This window comes from Sorex fumeus, unplaced genomic scaffold, assembly GCF_029834395.1.
Source record: "Sorex fumeus unplaced genomic scaffold, SorFum_2.1 ptg000175l, whole genome shotgun sequence".
NCBI lineage: Eukaryota > Metazoa > Chordata > Mammalia > Eulipotyphla > Soricidae > Sorex > Sorex fumeus.
Window position 1 is genome coordinate 203,914 of NW_026606232.1, and position 22,108 is coordinate 226,021.

The 22,108-nt window shown below is 49.7% G+C and overlaps 1 protein-coding gene across 1 annotated transcript in view; it reads right to left on the minus strand.

Annotated features, from left to right (window-relative positions):
• Positions 1-22,108, minus strand: part of EXOC2 (exocyst complex component 2) — a 154,403-nt gene that overhangs the window by 59,871 nt on the left and 72,424 nt on the right. The window contains exons 12-20 of the mRNA XM_056107765.1: positions 20,848-20,972; positions 13,596-13,661; positions 13,287-13,444; positions 12,601-12,722; positions 10,837-10,898; positions 7,665-7,745; positions 7,165-7,224; positions 6,096-6,157; positions 1,593-1,659 (exon numbers count right to left, since the gene is read on the minus strand). Coding sequence (XP_055963740.1) covers positions 1,593-1,659; positions 6,096-6,157; positions 7,165-7,224; positions 7,665-7,745; positions 10,837-10,898; positions 12,601-12,722; positions 13,287-13,444; positions 13,596-13,661; positions 20,848-20,972 — 803 coding nt within the window. The remainder of the gene's footprint in view (positions 1-1,592; positions 1,660-6,095; positions 6,158-7,164; positions 7,225-7,664; positions 7,746-10,836; positions 10,899-12,600; positions 12,723-13,286; positions 13,445-13,595; positions 13,662-20,847; positions 20,973-22,108) is intronic.

Here is a 22,108-nt window from a genome sequence, read left to right on the forward strand (position 1 = left end):
GACAGCATGCCCACGTGGCTGCCACATGACTCGGCTGCTCCCTCTGTTCAAGGCGGGAAGATGGGTACCAACTTCCTCTGCTCCCCTATGCCCCAGAACCCCAGCTAGGACGTGGCCCCGGGCTGCCCTTTGAGGCTGCTCATCTTGGCTGGTCACTCGCTGCACTGCAGTTTCCATTGGATGGTGGTGGGTCCGAGTGGCTGTGGTTGGAGCCCCAGGCAAGGCCCAGTTCTGAGTCTCGAGTCTTGGAGCTCCGGCCTCTCTCCCACCCGTCTCTCTCCGCTACTGGCCCTCCTGCCAGGCGGGACTCTGAGGGTATTTCGATGATCTGGGCCTCTGCTCAGTCTATTCTATTCTTCCCAGGAGACTTCCACAGGCCTGATACTCCTTTTGTGTCACTGATTCACAAATCTGTGTCTAGATTTTTATTCCCCCACTCGGGGCGTCTGCAAAGGTCCGACTGCTCACCCACCGGACACCTCTCCCACCCAGAGTCACGAGTCCCATGGTCCCGCTCCCACAGGGAAGGACCAATCCTTCTTCCCACCTGTTTCCTCGCTGAACTCTCTCCCGGTCTGCTATCACTCTTTCCCGAGTTCACGAGCAGTTAAACGGAGACTACTTCTCTTCTAATTTCTTTTGATGAGCCTTTTCCTAACATGCGAATCTTTTATTGGGGAATTTATGCTTGTAGCTATGGGGACTGGGCAAATGATCCCTTGATCCCTTGATATCCCGTTACTCATCAATTTGCTCGAGCGGGCAAATGACACTGAGGAAAAGTGGCAGCTTCGTATTTGCTTCTGATGTACAAGTACGTGTCCTTCGGGAGATGACGAAACAGAGGGCGAGTTTGTCTTGAGGATGGCTGGAGTTTGGATGATGACAACTGAATGTATACGTGATCAATTTTTTTGTACAGAGTGTCCCTAAATCGATGAACAACGGGAGGACAGTGCTACAGTCCCTAAATATTCACCTATATATCTCACCTGATCACACAATATCTCACCCCATCTCTCTAGGGACACCCTACATTTATGTCTCTATCCCCCTGAAAGATGGACACAAAGCTCTTTCTATCTTTGATAGCTTGGCTTGGTTTTCCCTCACAGACACTCGGTTAAGACGTGCTCTAGAATATGGCTCTGGAATATGCCGTGCACGCTCAAAGGCCCTGGGGTTGACTCCCGGCAGTACATGGTATCCTGGACTCCCCTGCATGGGCCCCACAACAACAAACGCTACAGAGGTCAAGCAGGGAAGGTAGAACATAGAGCAGAATGAGCCTGTCTGCCGTGCCCCCAACTCTCATGGCCCAGGGGTCTCCAGGGCTCCTGCTCCCCACCCCCCTCTCCGCCCGACTCTGTGTCTCAGAGAGAAGCTGAGGTTCCTGAAGCAACAGCTCCTGCCAGAAAGGTCTCCATGCAGCATCTCCTGAGAGCGTGTCTAGCTAACTCCCATGAGGCCCAGGAGCACTCCAAGGCAACGAGAGGACTAGCAGGTGATTCAGCCGGGGGCAGGTCACTTGTCGGCTCCAAGCACTGTTTCACTTTCTCTTTATCCTTTGAATTACTCAGCATCTTACTTACGGACGTCAAGCTGAAGTCTTCATGGACACTCCCAAACAAATCAGGGGACGAAACATCAACAGAAAGACTGAAGATAAAAGCAAGTAAAAGAGGAGTTATGACTAAGGCACCGAGAAGAGGTGGAACTCTGTCTCTTAGATATTTTGGTCAGAAATCGCAGCTGCTATGGGCTTTCCTGGGTTAAACTATTCAGAGTTCAAGCTAGAACTATTAACATGGGTCACGTGAGATTCTGGGGCTATTTCCATTACCAAATCAATTAGATTTATACCCCAAATGAAATCTTTTTTTTTTTCTTTTTGGGTCACACCCAGCGATGCACAGGGGTTCCTCCTGGCTCTGCACTCAGGAATTACTCCTAGCAGTGCTGGGGGACCCTAGAGGATGCCGGGGATCGAACCCGGGTCAGCCATGTGCAAGACAAATGCCCTCCCTGCTGTACTATCGCTCCATGCCCATCCAAATGAAATCTTAATTTAAAAACCTAGGCAGGAAATAGCAAACAATTTTATTTCTAGGTGCATATGCACACAATTGAAATGTTTTGCCTAGGAAAACCGCCAGAGCGAGGCCCATGGGGGATTTCATACGCTCACTTTTGTGGGAGGTTATGGGGGAGGGCAGCGACTGAGGGGCTAACCCCAGAGGTCCGGGCACTCACGTCACGTGCTCTGCCACTGAGCTCTACTCCCGGCCACTCCAGGCTCATTTTCACAGTAAACCACTTACAAATTTAGTTGAAACAGGAAGTTAGTTGAGTACGTCCAATGAGAAGTTAGCTGACAACACACACACACACACACACACACACACACACACACACACACATAAATTGGTGAGAAGAGAATACTATAAAGCCAGTATTAATTTATACAAAGAATTAGACCTCTATCTATAGACTACAGATAATTTACAGATGTAACAGAATCCTAAAAAACCCTCCTTAAGGATCCTCCCAGGATGGGAGATACGTGCTGAGAGTAGACTACAGACCGAACAGGATTGCCACTCAATGACTCTTTGGCAAACCACAACACCCAAAAGGAGAGAGAGAACAAAAGGGAATGTGCCCTGTCACAGAGGTAGGGTGGGATGGGGGGATGGGGAGTGGGAGGGCTACTGGGATTATTGGTGGTGGAAAATGGGCATTGATTGACGGATGGGTGTTCGATCATTGTGTAACTGAAACCCAAGCACAAAAATTTGTAAGTCTACAACTGTACCTCACGGTGTCTCACTAATAAAAATTAAAAAAAAAATAAATTAATAAAAACCTCCTTAGCAGGAACTCTTCTCTTGAAATCAAAATAGTTTAGCATTCATGTGAGAGAATACAGCGTTAGGCAAGTATCAAGTGATCTTTCAACACAGAAAAAAGCAACAAAGGTTATCGATGGAAACAGTCTAATGATCGTCGAGCAGAACATACTGATAAAAGTCGAGGGGGACAGAGAGGAAACGGAAGGTAAGTCTGGAAATGCCCCCTCCTGCGTGGAAGAATTCAACAGTATCTGCTTTCAGTTGAGAGTGAATGAAAGTTGGACATGCTGAACAGACCTGAGAGATGGGTCAGGGGCTGAGGGGAGGGTGCCGAGGGGTGGGGGATGGAGGAGCAGGGGGCTATGGTGGGTCTGGAGCACATGCGTGGTGGCTGCTGGCAGGTACCAACTCGATCATTATCAATCAACAAATAAGAGGAGAGTGGGGCTGAGGTCAGACCAGAGGTGACATCCAGCTGGGGACGAGAGGTCATGGGCACTTTGTCGGGGTGTGCGTGCAGTGACTATGTACATCAGTAAGCTGGAACACTGCTGGAACCCAATTACCTAATATGTATATATATATATATATATATATATATATATATATATATATATATAGCACTGTAGCACCGTCCTCCCATTGTTCATCAATTTGCTCGAACGGGCACCAGTAATGTCTCGATTTGCTCGAGCGGGCACCAGTAATGTCTCAATTTGCTCGAGCGGGCACCAGTAATTGTGAGACTTGTTATTGTTTTTGGCATATCGAATACATCATGGGTAGCTTGCCAGGCTTTGCTATGCAGGCAAGATACATTCAGTAGTTTGCCAGGCCCTTCGAGAGGGGCAGAGGAATCAAACCTGGGTACCCAGGTTGGCCGTGTGCAAAGCAAATGCTCTACCCACTGTGCTATCACTCCAGTCCATATATATATATATATATATATATATATATATATATATCATATATTGCTTTTTGGGTGACACCCAGTGATGCATGGGGGTTACTCCTGGCTCATGCACTCAGGAATTACTCCTGGCGGTGCTTGGGGGACCATATGGGATGCTGGGGATTGAACCTGGGTCAGTCATGTACAAGGCAAATGCCCTACCCGCTGGACTATCGCTCTAATCCCAGACTGGTGATTTTTTTTTCTTTTTGGGTTACACCTGGTGATGCGCAGGGGTTACTCTTGGCTCTGCACCCAGGAACTACTCCTGGCGGTGCTTGGGGGACCATATCGGATGCTGGGAATCGAACCCGGGTTGGCCACGTGCAAGGCAAATGCCCTACCCACTATGCTATCACTCCAGTCCCTAAACTATATATTTTTAAAAAACATGAAAGCTTTTCGGCAATACCTGGGATAGAAAGTTGTAACAGAACAGTAAGGGAGGACACTGAATTCATAGCAGTGGGATGCCGGCTAAGAATACAAGACTTAAGAAGACTGGTTCAACACAGAATGATATTAAGGGAAAATTAGAAGAACTAAGTATTGATTATGTCCCAGAGATGATGTACTAGATACTGGCGTGCAAAATTAAATACGAGGAAATGGACAAAAATGGTAAATTCTGAACCTGTCGATTATAGCTCTCAGAGGCCTTTTTGTGTCAGGGCTCAATAAGTCTTAGCTCCACAGATGTTAAAAGAGGTAAAACATCATACAGGAACAATATCATACAGGAAGTGGTTTTTTTTTAATCCTACAAAACAGTACTAGAAAAGAATATTATCACATGAATTGTAAATATCAAGATATGGCCTACAGACTTCAAATAACTCAGCCTGACCCAAACTTAATTCCACTAACTTGCTAGGGTTTTTTTTTTTTTTTTCAGTTTCTTTTTTTCTCTTCTTTTTTTGAAACTCTGAATCACTGTGAGATACACAGTTACAAAGCTGTTCATGATGGGATTTCAGTCATACAGTGTTCCAACACCCATCCATCCACCATCCATCCAACCATGGACCAATCCTCCTGGCCCTCGTTTCTACTGTCTTTGGATATTAGTCTCATACCGTTTTTTTTTTTATATCCCACAAATGAGTGCAGACATTCTCTGTCTGTCCCACTCACCTCACTCAGCAGGACACTCTCCATCTCCATCCGTTTATAAGTGAATTTCATGACTTCATTTTTCCTAACAGCTGCATAGTATTCCATTATGTAGATGTACCCTAGCTTCTTTAAACTTGGCCACTTGGGTTGTTTCCAGATTCTGACTATTGTGAATAGTTGCTGTTTTTTTTTTTTTTTTTTGGATACGAGTATTGGTATATCCCCCAATACCCAGAATTGTAAACATGCACCAACTAGGTGTTACATATTCAAATTTTTCACTTGCTCCTTTATAATACCTGTCCCTTTGGATAATTAGTGAGCTGGCCACACGCTCACTCCCTCAACATGCCCCTAGCAAGGCTGAGTTCAGAAGGTAAATTATCGAGTGTGTAAAAATACAGCTTTAAAACGCAACTGTCCTCCCTATCTTATCTCTCATATCCCTAGGATGTGTATACACACACACTCACACACACACACACACACACACTCTCTCTCTCTCTATATATATATATATATTATATTATAGTCCTCAGGCCAGGTTAGCCCAGCAGGGTCCTAGTCTCGTCGTTACTTACTTTTGGATCATGACAGTATTTGTCCATGATCATGCCCTCAACTTATAGTTGAGTATCGCGGCGCTTTGGCCTGGCCCATTTCGATGCCAGGGTGGCTCACAGCTTGCCCTGGGTCTATTCAGTCCCTCGTCGGGACCCTTCTTTTGGGGTGCTAGGAACTAAGGGCAACTGAGTCAAGAAAGCAGATGCCCAGGAGTAAATATTATTCAGAATCAATCAACTCCCGAGTTACAAAGCATAATATTAACTGTCTTCCTGTGTCCATACAGAAAGGACATTGCTTTAAGGTAAACTATGCAAAGGACATAACTTACAATACAAGTTCAGTGTCCTTAGAAGGATCTGATCTTACAAGCTAACAAAATCTAATTAGGCAGAAAAGGTGATTAACTGGCTGGGGAGGAGAGCACAGAGAAGAGTTTACAGATAAACAGAGGAATGGGAGTGACTCGGGAGCACTGTGACGGGTGTAGCCCGATAAACCTGAGCTCCCTGTGGCAGTGTTATTCTACAGATGTGGTCAAAGATCGAACACTGGTCTGTGTTTTCAACCCTCCTGAATGCTTTGGTGTGATTGAGTTCAGTGTTACTTACTGTGAGGTGTCTATATCCGCATCAGGTTTGGTGCTCAACTGTTCCAAACAGCAGATAAAAACCTAAGTTAAAAAAAAAAAAAGGTTTAACTGATCTGGACTCTCAGGTATAGAACCTAAATAATCTTTTGGCTACTAATCTTGAATTCGGGGCATTTGAAATAGGTTTACGGTAGAGTTCATGCCCAGTTCAATCAGCTTAATCAATAGCTGAATAAATAGTACTCCTACATTAAGAGAGAAAGAAAGAAAGAAAGAGAGAAAGAAAGAAAGAAAAAGAGAAAGAAAGAAAGAAAGAAAGAAAGAAAGAAAGAAAGAGAGAAAGTAATAGGTTTCCATAAATTCAAAACCGGAAACGGCCATCCTACGAGGGTTTTCTGCACGTCCTTAGGCACCCAGCACCACTGTCTCACAGAAATGACAGAATAAATATCCCAACAACGTACAGTCATCCCTCACTTGACACCGCCACAAGGTTCTTGGAAACTCTGACTTTAAATGAAACCTGCGTGGAACAACAACAGGACCTCTGTTCAACAGTGGCCAGGAATTCTTTCCATCAACAACACTGTAGTGAAACGACGCTGAACAACCGGGTCATTTTCCAGTGGCCATTACACGTGGTACAAAGGATAAAAAAAAAAAATATGGGCAGTCCTCGATTCTGCGATCTGGTGAGTAAGTTTGTGATTGCATTTTAGGAAAAAGGCTTGATCTTTTCACTCCTTCGCCTGCTTTATAATTGGGTCTATCGTGCGCCTATAAGATAGGCCACCGCCAAAAAGTTTCACTCTCAAAGTCCAATGGAATGCTATTTCACCTGCGTGCCAACAAAAATATCTGCAGAGTCGTGAGAGGACAGGAGCAAAGGCTAAGTGGACAGAAGTCGGGGACATTGCCGAGGTGTGCTGGAATAACCTCCCCTGAGTTTCGGTTGCTACCTTCATTTCTGCAAATGATTACGCTCAGGGCGGTGCCTCTGATACCGACCGACCGACCACCAGGGCAAGAGACTGGCCTGACAGTCTGCAGGTTGTGGGCCTTGGGGTCCTGCCGCGTTCAAAGCCCACCTGCATGATCGTGATGCTTAGTTGGCAGACATCCTCCTGGGTCTGGGGCTGCTGGAACACCTGGTGGGAACAATTTGGAGGAGAACTTGGGGGTTTCGCTGTGACAGCCACACTTCTGATTCGTCCTCCAAGCTAACACCTGGGGCCCTGCCCTGGACAGGGGCCCGGGAGAGGGCTGGCTTGCTGGAAGCTTCTCCACAGCGGCAGGGGTTGGGCTGGGGAGAGCAGGACAACACTGAAGGTCCTTTGTTTCCGTGGTCCAGTCCATGTTCCCGTGTTCCCATGTTCCCCTTCCCCCGTCAGCCGTGTACTCCTTGGAGGGCACACATGAATGGCCCGTGTGCACCAGTAGAATCAGGACATAGGCAGAACTGGGGCAAAAGGCTAATGCAGAAAAAGGATAGTTGTGATCCCCAAGGACTCCCGAGGAAACGGGTCAGGGGGGCAGGGAGGTGTCAGGAACAGGGAGCCCAGGGCAGGAGGCGTGGCAGGAAGCTTACGCTGGCTTCTCCGGGCTTGCAGTCCAGGACGCTCTTCAGAGACTGCAGAGCATGGACGATGCACTGTTCAAACTGGTACGGCTGCAGGAGACAGGGAGGCGACATCAGTGAGGTGTGCCCAGCAGGACACGAAACAAGACGCGAAGAAACAGGACCCCGAACCGCCCTCGAATTCGACTCAGAGACAAATGCGGCCAAGCTAAAGGGTCTTCAGGAGAGATGGCATCCACGTGGACCCTTCCTGCCTGACGCCCTGACTGCAAGACTGGCCTTGGCACATTGCTCTAGGAGACGGGAGAGCAAGACAGTTCTCATCAGGGGGTCTACTCTTGGGCGGGGGAATCCGACCTCAATATTAAAAGCCAGCAAAATCACGAAGCTCACTTTACTGATTTATTGGTTTGTTTATTGATTTATTGGTTTATTTATTTATTTTTGCTTTTTGGGTCACATCCGGTGATGCTCAGGGGTTCCTCCTGGCTCTGCACTCAGGAATTATACTCCTGGCGGTGCTCAGGGGACCCTATGGGATGCTGGGAATCGAACCCGGGTGGGCCGGGTGCAAGGCAAACGCCCTCCCCGCTGTGCTATCGCTCCAGGCCCAATAAAGCTTACTTTAAAAAAAAAAGAAAGAAAGAGTAGAAATAAAGGAAAGGAAAGTAGATTCTCTGTCGGGTCCTGTAGAAAGCAAATGGGCATTCAAGCAAAACGATGAAAGGGCGGAGTGCTCCAAGGAGGAGGGTTAGGAGGAGAAGGTCCCCTCTGGGAGTGAGAGGACATCCCAGCAGAGACCCGAGGATCAAGACGCCTCAGTCCCTCCAGAAAAAGGGGAGAAAAGCACACACACCCCGCCTGCCCTCCAAAGTCATCGCACAGCGCATCCGGGGCCACCAGAGGGCGCCGTGCAGAAAACGCTGAAACAGAAAGGGTCCAGATGGGGAGATGGGGAGGGTAAGTTAGCCCCCCGCCGCACAGAGGGTCGGACCCCCCGCACCTGCCTCCTCCAGGGTGTCAAAACCACAACCACGGAACGGAACCCGAAATGCAGCGCCAGGCACTTAGGTACTGGTGTCTGCCGGGCGGCCCTGCAGATTCCCGGATGGACATCTGGACTATGTTCTTCTTATTTCCTAACCAGCACCTGTGGGGTGCCAAGTGCACAGCTCCCCGACTCGACTTGGGGTGCCCGCGGGTCTACACGGCGGCCACGGCTTTTTTCCTCAGAAGAAATAACTAGTCCTATCTCGGCGGGTCGTCGGTGAATCACCCGCTCAGCTGACCCAGAGGAATTCCCACAAATCATTCCAGTACTCTGACAGCAGAAAGTTCTCAGAATTATCCACACTGAGGGGGGGGGGGGGGGGGGAAGGCAGAGAACATATTCAACGTGCAAAAACAGGATGCTTGCAAAAGATTTTCGGGGAGCTGAGGTAAGGTTTGAATTCCAGATACACTCAGCCCAGAGAACGCTCAGGCTGAGGTCAGATCAGGGCGACTTGACCTTTGCGGCCCCGGGAGAAGGAAAGGAGAAACGTCTCCCGCTCCGGACAGAGGGGCTTGGGGTCACGGAAATAAGAGTAGCAGGGTGTCAGTGAGAGGTAGGGGACAGGGCTGGAAACCACTGAAGTCACGCCTCGCCTAGGAACAGTTACAGAGATGAAGGCAGTCCGAGCTAAGCTCTGACTCTGAGCACCAGGCACCTCTTCCTTTAAGTGCGGCCCACGGTGAACTCATGAAATTGTGCTCAGCATGTCCAAACCAATGACCTGAGCGTGTTTCTTCCATGCGTCTGCCTCGAGCTGGCACAGAGAACTTCCTGTGGGCACCCAGTCACAGATGCAGCAGGTTTTTGGCGTGCTAGTGTGTGCACGCGTGCATGTGTGTGTGTGTGTGTGTGTGTGTGTGTGTGAGAGAGAGAGAGAGAGAGAGAGAGGCCACACATGCACACATGGCACCAGCGACCCCATGGGCAGCATTTGATCACAAGCACATTCCCATACTGACTCTTTCCCCCAGTCTTCCAGATGGTCCTCAACTAAGGTTAGTCATGACAACACGGGCCCCGGGAAGGGCCTTGAAAACACTTCTGGGCTGGCTGGGCAGGAGGAGGGTCCCCAAGCGGGGCCCAAAGCCAGTACCTTCTTTAGCGCCAAGTGTGATGGCATTTACACTAGTCCTGCGGAGCTGCCATCCATTTATTTAATCTGGAAAGCAGAACCTCTAGTTTTATTTTTTTTAAGTAAAAAAAAAAAAAGAATTTTTTTAAACAGACTTACAAGCTTTCCTGATTACGTTTCAGTCACACAATGATCAAGCACCCATCCCTCCATCAGTGCCCATTCTCCACCGCCAATGTTCCCAGTGTCCCTCCCGCCATTCTCATCCCTTCCCACCCCCTGCCTCTGTGGCAGGCACCTTCTCTCTCTCTCTCTCTCTCTCTCTCTCTCTCTCTCTCTCTCTCTCTCCTTTTGGGTGTCCTGAGAACCTCTAGCTTTCTCCCAGAGAGCGCACACCTCAGCTTAGCAAGAGCAAGGCAAGCACTGTTGTCCCGGCTTATTTCATGGGATCAGGCAACCCCAACTGATACCTCCCGGGTCGAGCTTCCTGGCTCGAGGTCCGAATTAAACGCACCAGCATCACACAAAAGACGTCTGGGAGTGGGAAGGTGGAACTTAAAACTCAGACGTGATGCCAGTGGCCCCGGGATCAGAGATCTTGGCTTCATCAAACGCCTTCGTGTGAATACAAAGCACGACAGGTCAGCGGTGGGGCTGGGTACTTGGCAGGGTCCTCGGGTACTGGTTTTCTGGCCGACCAGTTCAAGGACCAGCAACGGCATTTGGTCAATGGTGCTTCTGGACATATTCCAGTCGGTGGGGAATTTAGAATGAAACAGAGTCTATTAATCCATATTTCTACAAAAAACAAACAGTAGCTGAAACTGGATGAAGAGCGAGCGCTCCGAAAAACAAAATCCATCTTTCAAGTTAATTTTTAAATATCTACCATACATGATAATCAAAACTGACTCTGAGGAGAGGTTTATATTTCTCTTTCCAGAAGGACAGTGAGTTGCAATAGAGAGCGCGCAGATGTTTTTCTTTCCATAAAATAAAGCATTTATTTTGAATGAACGAGACGCTCTGAGCCACTGAAGAGAATCTGGACTTACTAGAGAAGTCAGGCCTTCGTTATCGACAACCCAATCTTCCTTTTCTGCTAATCTCTTTACTTCTGCAGGGGAGACAAGCAGAGAGAAGATTTTATTACAATGCTCCCATTGGAGTTTAGCACGATAAAAGTCTGTACGGGCCATGGCTTTAAATCGTCCTACCTATGCTTGTAAAAACTGGTGAAATTTATCTATGCACTGCTCACTGGACTTTTCCGGTGGGCCTATTTTCATTTCACTGCATTTCACTAGCCCCGCTGGACTCTTCATTTTATCAACTTATTATGAAAAAACGGACAAGACCAGAGAACAGGGCCGTTTTTTCTCCCACCAAGCGCACGCCTTTCCTTAGCAAGGGTAACCTGAGGCAGCTGTCCAGAGCCAGTGAGCACTTTATTTTCGTGTATATCAAAGTCTGTGTTGGACAGCTCAACCTGAAGGACACAGGGCAGGGATGACTACGACCTCAGACCACAGTCAGTTACTTACTCCATGCGCTGTCCTGATGATGCGCAAGGTAGGCTCAGGCCACGTTTCCCCCACCCCCACCCCCTGCTTTCTAAGGAACATTTACGATTCCCTTTTATTCCGATACTCTGGGGTCGATGACAGCACGTCAGGGGTGGAAACCCTGGGCGTGGCGAGACCACTGGGATTCCCGAAGAAAGGAGGTGACAGAGAGAACAAGGTGCGGCTACTCCATCTCCTCCCTGGATTCCTTCTCCCTTTCCATGAACTCGGTGATGTTCATGTATCCTTGGCATCAGGTTTGTGTTCTGAGAAATGCGCCCCTGGGGGATTTCAACCTGGGGGGGGGGGGGGACCACGTCAGAGATGTGTGACACTGTGTCTGTGTGGAGCAAGGGTGGGGCCACCAATTTGTGAGGGGTTGGCTGTGGGCTGGAAGGGGTGCGTGACCGTTTCAGTTCCCAGTTCAGCAAGGAAGCTGACCTCCCCGGCCCTGGTGGCCAATGACAAGGAAAGCCACCTGGGATGAATTGTTTAGAGTTCTTGATTGATTCCATTGTAAGGAAAAAGCATTCCCAGGGCTGGAGTGATCATACAGTGAGTAGGGTGTTTCCCTTGCATGCGGCCAACCCAGGTTTGACTCCCAGCATCCTATATGGTCCTCCGAGCACTGCCAGGAGTAATTCCTGTGTGCAGAGCAAGGAGTAGCCCCTGAGCATCGCTGGGTGTGACCCAAAAAAGCAACCCAAAAGAAAAAGCATTCCCTGTCACTGCCACAGTGCATGGATACCTTTGTTGGCAATCTTTATTTCTGGTTTTACGCTATTTCTAAATTAAAAATGGCCTCATATATTTTCAAGTTTGGGAACCTCCTGTAAAAGACCCCTAATATTCTAATTTTTCTGCTTAACATTTGCAAAAGAGACATTCATCTATCCTTGGGAATGTTTTAAGTAGATCCACCACAAGTTCGGCTTGGTTTTTGGATTTCCAAGAGAGGCATGAAAAGAAAGCAAAAGAAAATGTTATGTTGATCAGCTAGAGATCACCTATTCAAACACTATCAGAATTTGGAATATGCTTGGGATGTGGACTATAGTGTTCTCACTGCCAAGGATCTGCAATGTGGAGAGAGTGAGCATACCAAGGGAGTGATTCTCTAACAGAGGCCATCTACGTTCCTATTTCTCTACTTCTGCAGCGTCAGGGATCAAACCCAGGGCCTCACACATGCCAGTCTAAGCACTCTCCCCAGAGGTCACACCCTGGCGCCACCATCACCGCTTCCTCACAAACCTTCCGCCGTGTGTTCCAACGTGACCATCACACAGCGCACTCGGAGGTCCAAGATGAGGTCCTGGACGGTCTGGAGCATGTCGTTAGGAATCTCCAGGGCGGAGAGGGATTCGTACGTGAGCCTGTGATGCAAACAAAAGATAGGGAAGGTGGGTGAGAGAGGCAGCAGGGTGCAGGCCCTCAGCAGCCCTGCTAGCCGTCCTATGTAATTCCTCTGAATTCTGGAAGCTTCCAGACAGGCCTGGGACAGAGGTGACAACTTGAGGAAGCGAGAGGAAGGAGGCTGGCACAGTAAGGCAGGTCCTCAGGTACAAACACCGGAAACTTCCAGTGGCTGGAAGACTCTTGGGGAACAGCCCTGGCCCACAGCGGGGGCAAAAGACGCTTCGTCTGGATGGATTAAAAATGACAGTTCACACGGAGATCGGGGGCTTTGCTTCTGTTTTCAAATCCTGACAAAGAAGTGCTTTTTCCAGGGACTGGAGTGATAGTACAGCAGGTAGGGCATTTGCCTTGCAAGCGGCTGACCCAGGTTCGATCCTCAACATCCCATATGGTCCCTCAAGCATCGCCAGGAACAATCCCTGAGTGCAGAGCCAGGAAGAACCCCTGAGCATCGCTGGGTGTGACCCAAAAAAACAAACAAGAAGAAAGTGCTTTTTGCAGAAGAACGTGCCCAAGTTTACCTCAGGGTCTGGATGACGTGCGCCAGCCACTGTCCCGAGAGCTCAGCCTTCACCTCCCAGCCCCCGTACTGCCTCAGGCCGCCTTCTGGGATGCTGAGGGGGAGCAGAGCCCCGCGGACGAGCTTCACGAGGCACTGCATCACTTCCTGAATCATTTTCTAGACAATGAGAGCAAGAGAACTGCATGACCGGCCCTGCCCTGGTATGGGGTCGGGTGAAAAGATTCTGTGACAACAGCGAAGATGGTGGATACACAAATCACCTTCCCGCCCTCTCATCAAATCTACGCACTCAGTGAACTCGACTCACCTTAAAATCATTTTGTCTCTGCCTTACATTCTTGGATCTTTCCATCTGGCCTGATTTCTCAGCGGTCTTGAGAGTGAAAAATAAAACAGAACACATTAGTGGTCTTTTAGACATGATCTTTTTTTGAGAAATAAGAAATTTTATAGTCCTACCTAAAGGGAACATGAAATGTGGTTCTAAAAGTTGGTTCAAAGTATCATAATCTAAGTTTCTGATTAAAGGATGACAGTACAGAAAATCCTCCTTATTCCTACAAGAAGTGATATATCTTCTTAAACCATTAAGCATATTTTCCCATAAAGAAATTTAAGTATCAAGGTGAAATTACCTTTTCTAAACATGCATTTCATAGGGCATTCTAATCAATTTTATCTGGTCATATCTAAAAGCAATATCCCCATTAATTCTTCCCAATGAGAATATCCTTCCGCTAGCTAATACAGAAGTGAGTGAATTCATTTTAATATCCACCAATACAGAAATGAATGAACTCATATTAATATCCAGTATCTTAGGATGCCCATTTCCTTCCCATGAAAAACATTCATTATCACGAGCATTATAACTCGTGTTTCTTTTTTAACCATTATGAATGGCTATTCTTTCTTCTGAGAATTTATGATCCAGTTTGAGAGAGAACAAGTCTAGGATTCTAGAATTAATTTGGCCCCGGGTCTGAGCGGTCCAGTGGGTGGGGTGTTTGCCTTGCCCGGGTTGGATCACCGAGCACAGGAATGATCTGAGGGTAGAGCCAGGTGTAAGCCCTGAGCAGAGCCGCGTGTGGCCCCCAAACAAAACAAAACCTTCTCTCTAGCCATGTTCTCCTGTGTATTTCTTAAAAGGTTACATGTGAGATTACACAGTGTTAAAAGAGAAATCTAGACAAGATGCTTCTAGTCAAACTCTCTTACTAAATTGTCTAACAGAAAAACAGGGTTACATAAGATTTCCTAGAAGGGCAACACTAGGAAACTTTCCAAATAAAGAAGAAATAACAAGGTGGTATGATGTAAAAAAAATTTTTTTTGACACACTGCATTAAAGCAATGCAAAAACTGGCCTTTAAAGTTCAAATACTCATGTACCGCGGCCTAGAGGCAGGTGAGGAGAACCCTGGCGACAGATGACTGTCTCCAAGGATCAGGGTACTGACTCCGAGCTCATTGGAAAAGACAAGCAACGTTACGTATATGTTATGTAAAAGCTACAGGAGCAGCATGGAGAGTTTGTCTCTGACGAACATCAACAGGAGTGAACGAAAGACACATAAGGCGTGCTGAGAGCTTACAACAAACGCCCCTGACAGGAAAATCTCAACGTCCTGTAGAGTGAGCTGACCTCAGCTCTGCTTTAATGACACTTGCTTTAAATGTTGATGTTCATTTGGGAAGCTTGCTTCCCCCCCCCCCCCTCAAGCTTCTGAGAAAACAAAAACCAAAACCAACAACCTAGACCCCAGTTTCACCTCAATCATTCAAGAGGTCCAACACCTCAGCTTGTTGGTCAAGAGCGCTCAACTGAAGTGGCTCCCAGGTGAGGTGACACCCCCTGGAGCTGGCCCGCAGGAGGGTATGGCCAGAGTCTCAGGGGCCATGACAATGTCCCACCCCTAGAGGGGTCGATCATCTGGAGGCCGTGATGGTACCTCAGGAGGAAGTGATGGGGCCTGGTGACCCAGTGAGAGAGAGAGAGAGAAAGAGAGAGAGAGAGAGAGAGGTGCGGGCGCTCTCCCATTTGAGTCAGAGCATCAGGGATGCCCCCGCGACCCGGGTGCCCACTGGCCTACTTTCTGTTTCTGTCAAGTGGGACGCTCGGATTCAAAAGAACACTCTCAATGACACGGTGTCCAGCGGGCGGGAAAGCAAAGGAACGGGCCACCGTGATGGGTCTCTGCTCCGGGGGCTGCAGCCTGCGATGAAGCCTGCGATCGAGCCAAGGTGACCCTGATTCTCTAGGAAACGTGATTCTGGGTGTGTCTGTGAGGTGATGCCTGAAGTTACTGGGCTGAGAAAGGCAGACTGCCCACCTGAGGAGGTGGGACTGTCCCATCAGAGGAAGGCGCAATGAAAAGAGGAATGCACCTGGCCAGCAGACTGGACACCACGATGGAATGGACACAACAGGGTCTGCTGGCCTTCAGGGAAGGGCTGAGCCACCAGCACGCGTGGGCTGGGGCGTCAGGACTTGGACAAGGCCCCGGTCCATCCGGCTCGCTGGGGAAGCCACCATCCCGCAAGCCAATCCCTGACGAGACACCTCTCTCCACAGAAGGCTGGACACAGAACCAATGTCTTGCAGTTCTGTCCTCAGAAGCCCGAGGCTGGTCACCCAGCTTTGGGGCGCTGTGTGTGGGGTGAGGGTGGGTCTCTGAAGGCAGCGTGGCGCCAGCCTCTTAGGACCTGCACCTCAACCCTGTCACCCACTGGCAAGTGGCGTTCTGAGGCGACCCCACGGTCCCTGGAACTGCGTGTTACCGAGAGAGCGGGATCAGGAGGCCAACCCCTGGGGCCATGTTGTGGAGACTGTGTGTGTGTGTGTGGGGGGGGGGGGGGGGTGCTTCTTCCAAAGATTCCAGAGAATCTCAAAGTTCCTTATTCTTGTGAGGAGAAATCAGACAACTCGAACGTACTGGATTATGTGAGCTTTGCCATGATGCTGGGAGAAAAATCTCACGTGGAACGTGAAAAAACGCACCCTGGCTGGCAAACTCGGAGGTAGGCTACTTCTCAGAACGCTGATTAAAACGGATTCGGAGGTTTTCATGATTTCTCCCCCCCCCTCCCGCCACTTGCTTCACTATAGATTCAAAGGTGAGATCTCGCCCTCACATTAACTACCTCCTTAACCAAAAACCTGAAGTCCTTCCTGCACACACAGACCAAAACTACTCTGTGGTAAGGCCAACGGCTAGATTTCACTGTTTTGATTCACATATGTTATTTCACAAGGCGCTGCTGGTTCGATGGACGAACTGTTTTGTAAACTGTTGGAAACTCCATCTAAATCTCTAACGGATGAGCTCTTGGTAAAACAAGATAGCTCTGAAAAGAGGAAAACAAGGAATTTCAGGTACACTGTGTTCAAACATCATGAGCTTTCTCGCTGAGATGAAACCCCCGGTGCCAAGGCCACAGAATCTTCCCCGCACTCATGTGGCCAAGTGTTTGGACCTTACCCACGGGCCACATGTGGCCAGACCCCACCTTCAGCCCCTTCCCTAATTCTTCCATTTATTCCACTGCTCCCAGGAACCTTTCCAAATTCCCAACAGAGGAAATCACGTCTTTCCGTGTTTCAAAGCATGTCTAACTCTGGAAAAGGAATGATGCTTTCATAATAATAAAAGTTTTTACAAAAAGTTTATAAACAAACAAATAAACAAACAAACCCCACTGGCATCATGAGCTCAAGAGCACCTAAATAAAATTCATAACATGTCTGTGATTTGTAAGTTCGAAAGGAGCTCGTTAGTTTTTTTCTTTTATTGTTATTATTATTTTTCTTTTTGGGTCACACCCGGCCATGCACAGGGGTTACTCTTGGCTCTTGCACTCAGGAGTTACTCCTAGCAGTGCTCGGGGATCACACGGGATGCTGGGGACCGAACCGTCATTGGCTGTGTGCAAGGCAAACACCCTCCCTGCTGTACTATCGCTCCAGCCCCTCATTAGTCTTTTTCGTATGCAACTAAATACCTTCACCGCAACAGAGTCTAAGCAGGAAGGAAGGAAAACACATTCCCTCCCCGCAAAAAAAAAAAAAAAAAAAAGCTCAGTCTGATGGGTTCAGAGATGCCACAGGCGGAAACTACGCCAGGACAGTTCTCTGGAACTGCTGCGTGGGAGTGATGGGCCACCCAGACCAGATTCACCAGCTCCAAAGGGAACGGATGCCCTAAAGGCCTATTTCCAGTTTCCGATGGGCCTAGCTGATTCCTCCTTCTCGCCTTACTTCCCACCCTCCGGGGGACATGCGTCCAGTGTTTCCGGGTGCCTTGGACTTGGTTCACTAGAGCGTGCCAGGCCCCAGAGATTTCAATGACTGGAATAAATATTCAGGCCAAGCCCACGGCACCCATCCTGGGCATCTGTCGGATGTGGAGAGACGGGCTTTGTGTTCCATCCACTCCTTCCACGCTCCAGGCTGGCTCAGGCAGAGGACACAAGAACTCAGCTCTGCATCTAAGGCACTGCATCTAAGGTGACCGGGAAAGTCGCTCCTAGCGCCAGACTGGCTCTGGGAGACAGACCTGTGAGCTCAGAACCCTGGCACGGGAGGAGCCTCAGACCTTCCCGGTCCCCCAGCAGAAGAGGAAGTGGCAGGAGATCACCCAGGCTGCGATGGCACCAAAAAACCAGCCTGTTGGTGGCTCGGCCAGGCACACACAGTGCCCCCCGCTGGCCGGGATGAAACTGCATGCCTGGGTGGACCTGGAGAACAGGCGAGCAGTAGTGCTGGGAGACTGAGTTTCTCTCCCAGGCTGCAAGGTGGAGGCGGGCCAGACTCCACCTTTCTCTGGCGGGCATCTGAGTTGCTCCACGAGCTCGCTTTTCAGTAGCTTTGGCACTGCCAAGGAGCCCCAAAAGCAGACAGGAAAGGCTGTGGCATGCACTCCTGAACACGGCGAGAGCTTGGGAGGCACCGGAAAGGCTCGGGAGCTAACCCCCCTCTCCAGCTCTGCCCAGGGGTACGCAGCAAAGAAAACGCCCGGAGAGCTCGCGGTGGACAGGGCTGTGGGCACTCGGGACTTGCTCTCAATCAGCTGGGACTCAGTTTCCCTTTAAAGGGCCCGCTCCCATGGGGCTGGAGTGATAGCACAGCGGGTAGGGTGTTTGCCTTGCATGCGGCCAAGCCGGGTTCGATTCCCAGCATCCCCTATGGTCCACTGAGCATTGCCAGGAGTGATTCCTGAGTGCACGAGCCAGGAGTAACCCCTGTGCATCGCTGGGTGTGACCCAAAAAGCTAAAAATTAAATAAATAAAAATAAATAAATAGTCTGCTCCCAGTAGTAGCTTGGGGGTTCCAGGACTACTGTCTGCCATGTCTGGGCACCCAGGCTGACAGATCAGTGTTGCTTCAGCCCTGCAGTGCCCAGAGACACCAGTGTGACACCCAGAGGCACCCATGGTTGGGGCTGTGTCCTGGGAATCGCACCGGGGCTTCACATCTGCCGGGCACGTGCTCTACACTTACGCTTGTTTTTTTTTCTTTATGCACGATTATGTTCTTGTGTTTCGTGCAATAAGTGAGCCAGAAGACCCCACTACTCATAGAAGCGAGTACCCAGGAGTCTATGAGGGGCAAGAAAAGACAGCAGGAAAATAGATGAAGGACCAAACATGATGGCCTCTCAGTGTCTGTATTGCAAACCATAATGCTCAAAAGGAGAGAGAGAGAGTATGGAGGAAACTGTCTGCCATGGAGGTAGGGGGAGGGTTCGAACCGGGTGGGGGATACTGGGGACTTTGGTGGTGGGGAATGTGCACTGGTGGAGGGATGGGTGTTTGATCACTGTGTGAGTGTAACTCAAACATGAAAGCTTTGTAAGTGTTGCTTACCAGAAAAAAAATATTTTTAATTAAAAAAAAAATAAAGAGATCAGATAGAGAAGGGAGCACCAAATAAAGGGTGTTGGGAAGATCCGCCCAGGATGGGAAATGCATGCTGAAAGTAGACTAGAGACCAAACATGATTGCCACCCATTGCCTCTTTTGCAAACCACAACACCCAATAAGAGAGAGAGAACAAAAGGGAATGCCCTGCCACAGAGGCAGGGTGGGATGGGGGGATGGGGGTGGGAGGGATACTGGGATCCGTGGTAGTGGAGAATGGGCACTGGTGGAGGGATGGGTACTCGATCATTGTCTAACTGAAACTCAAGCACAAAAACTTGTAATGTCAACAGCTGTATCTCATGGTGTTTCACTAATAAAAAAAAAGAAAAGAATAATAAATAAATAAAGAGAAGACAGCAAGCAGGGGAAGAACAGAAATCTGCACAGGGTGTGGGTGCTGACACTCCAGCGACCACCTCTGGGTCTGGAACACAAGTATGCCTTCACCAGCCGAGCCCTGGCCGAACCCGACGCCTCCTGGGCCTCCACTTCCCCTGAGGGCGAGCACTGTTGGACAGAGAGAAGCCAGGGGCCAACCCCAGACTAGCCCACGTCCCTGCCTCTTGTGTATATACAATCACCCAGACAGCGCCTCTCTTGGAGAAGACCCCGCCGTCCCCGGCTCTGGGGGGACCCCCAAACCACAGCCGTCTTCCCCGCCACACGCGAGGTCTCCCTGAAGCCGGAGCATGGGACCAAAGAGTCTCCTGCCCACGACTTGGGGCCACTCCTGGGGCACATGAAGTGTGGTGAGTGACCACAGGGAGTCACCACAGGGAGTGACCACAGTGAGTGACCACAGGGAGTGTGGTGAGTTCCGGGCATCGTACACACAAGTCCGAGCGGGTCTATGACTGTGATTCAAGTAACGTAGCGGCTGTTGAGAAACGCGATGCTAAAAACCCTCTGTGCAGACAACAGGCGCTTCCCCCCACCCCCACTTTTTTTTTTAATTTGTCTTTTTGGGTCATACCTGGCGATGCTCAGGGGCTACTCCTGACTCTGCACTCAGGAAACACTCTTGGCGGTGCTCAAGGGACCATATAGGACGCTGGGAATCGAACCTGGGTCGTGTACAGGGCAAACACCCTCCCCACTGTGCTATAACTCTAGCCCCGAGATACTTGCCCTCCTTCCCGGCCAGGACAGTCCGTAATTCTGTGGGTTGGTTCAAACCTGGGTGCAAGCAACCAGCATCTTATCCCGGTGGCATGAGATGCCCTCATGTGCCTGCCGCACGAGAATCGCATCCATCATCGGCCGGTCTGGCAAATCATATTCAGTCTAAAATGCTTGCCAAAACATTTCCATTTTTCTTTCCCCTTTAACTGGCTACCCCCTTTAGTCCTCGCGAGCGCATTTTGAGGTGGGTATCACAATACCTACGAGCTGACCACTCTCTCTTTCAAGGCGAGAAAACGGCGCTCCAGAATCACTGAGTGACTTGCTCTGAGTCACACAGCTGTGACCCCTGTCAGGCCCTTTCTAACACTTTCAACCGACCTTAGAACACACGGCCAACCTCCCCCCCCTCCCGGGGCTGGGCCTCCGTGGCTGCGAGCGAGTCATCTCAAACATCGCAACTCGGCAGACACCCCGCGAGCTGCAAAGCGCTCGGCCCGGGACCCCCACGTACCTCGCTGAAAAGGCTCCCATTCACGTAGGAGATCCAAAGCTTCCAGAAGCTGGGCAGCTGGCTCAAGACAAGCTTGGTCAATTTTTCGACGAACGCGACCCGATGGGGAGTCTTGTACCGCCACGCTGCGGGGAGGGTTGGGGGTGGAAAAAGATACTCAGTTGGCACTTTGGACTGCAGAGCACAGGGCGGAGTCTACCCCTGCCTCCCCCATCTCCAAAGAGCCCCTCGTGGGTGGCGGAGTTTTAGCCTGCTGACGCCCCACCATCCGGGCATGCAATGGAGCTAGAGATGTCGGAAGCTGCCCGGGGTGGTCCAGCCCCTGGGCAAGGAGGTCCTGGAGGCAACAAGCTGTGACTTTCGGATGTACCTTCAGGACGCTCTTCTCTCTTCAGGATGTGCACCCTCCGTGCCCTCAGCCAGTAACTACATTGGAAGTGAGAGCAACACCCCCAGAAATGCCACTCTGGGTCCCACGAGCGGGGCCCAGTAACGTCTCCATCATGAGACTTGTTGTTACTGTGTTTGGCATCTCGAATACGTCACAGGTAGCTTGCCAGGCTCTGCCATGTGGGCAAGATACTCTCGGTAGCTTGCCGGGCTCTCCGAGAGGGGCGGAGGAATCGAACTCGGATCGGCCATGTTGGCCACTTGTAAGGCGAACGCCCTACCGCTGTGCTATCGCTCCAGCCCTGCAGCCAAAAGCCGAGGTACCATAAAGGAACCCATTCCGGTAGAATCGTGTAATGAATAACGACCCCGTCCCGCAGGAAAACAAAATTAAGAAAAAAAAAAGAATCAAAGCCTCTATTAAAAACTAGACAACAAGCCCCCCAGTGCAGTGATTTATGCTAAGTCTGTGAATAGAATTCCTTATGTTTAAAAGCTTATTTGCAATCACAAGATAAATGCGGATTAGTTCTTGTTCAATCCGTGAATCAACCCGTACTCGAGCTGAACTGGCTTTCTGGTGGACGTATTTGGGCAACGATAAATAACAGCATAACAAACCAAGGCTGTTCTGAAAGGCTTCCCCTGAGACTCCTTCTTCTGAATGCCTTCCTGGCAGATTAACCCGGACAGACTGAGCTCCCTGTGAAGTGGATGCTGACAGAGCCAGTATGTCACACGGCGGCAGATTACGCTGGATTCTGCAATGACTTGAGGTGTGGGGACTCGCTGGGGTTCAGGGACCCAGACGTGGGGCCGGAGTTGATAGTACAATGGGGAGGGTGTTTGCCCTGCAAGCGACCTACCTGGG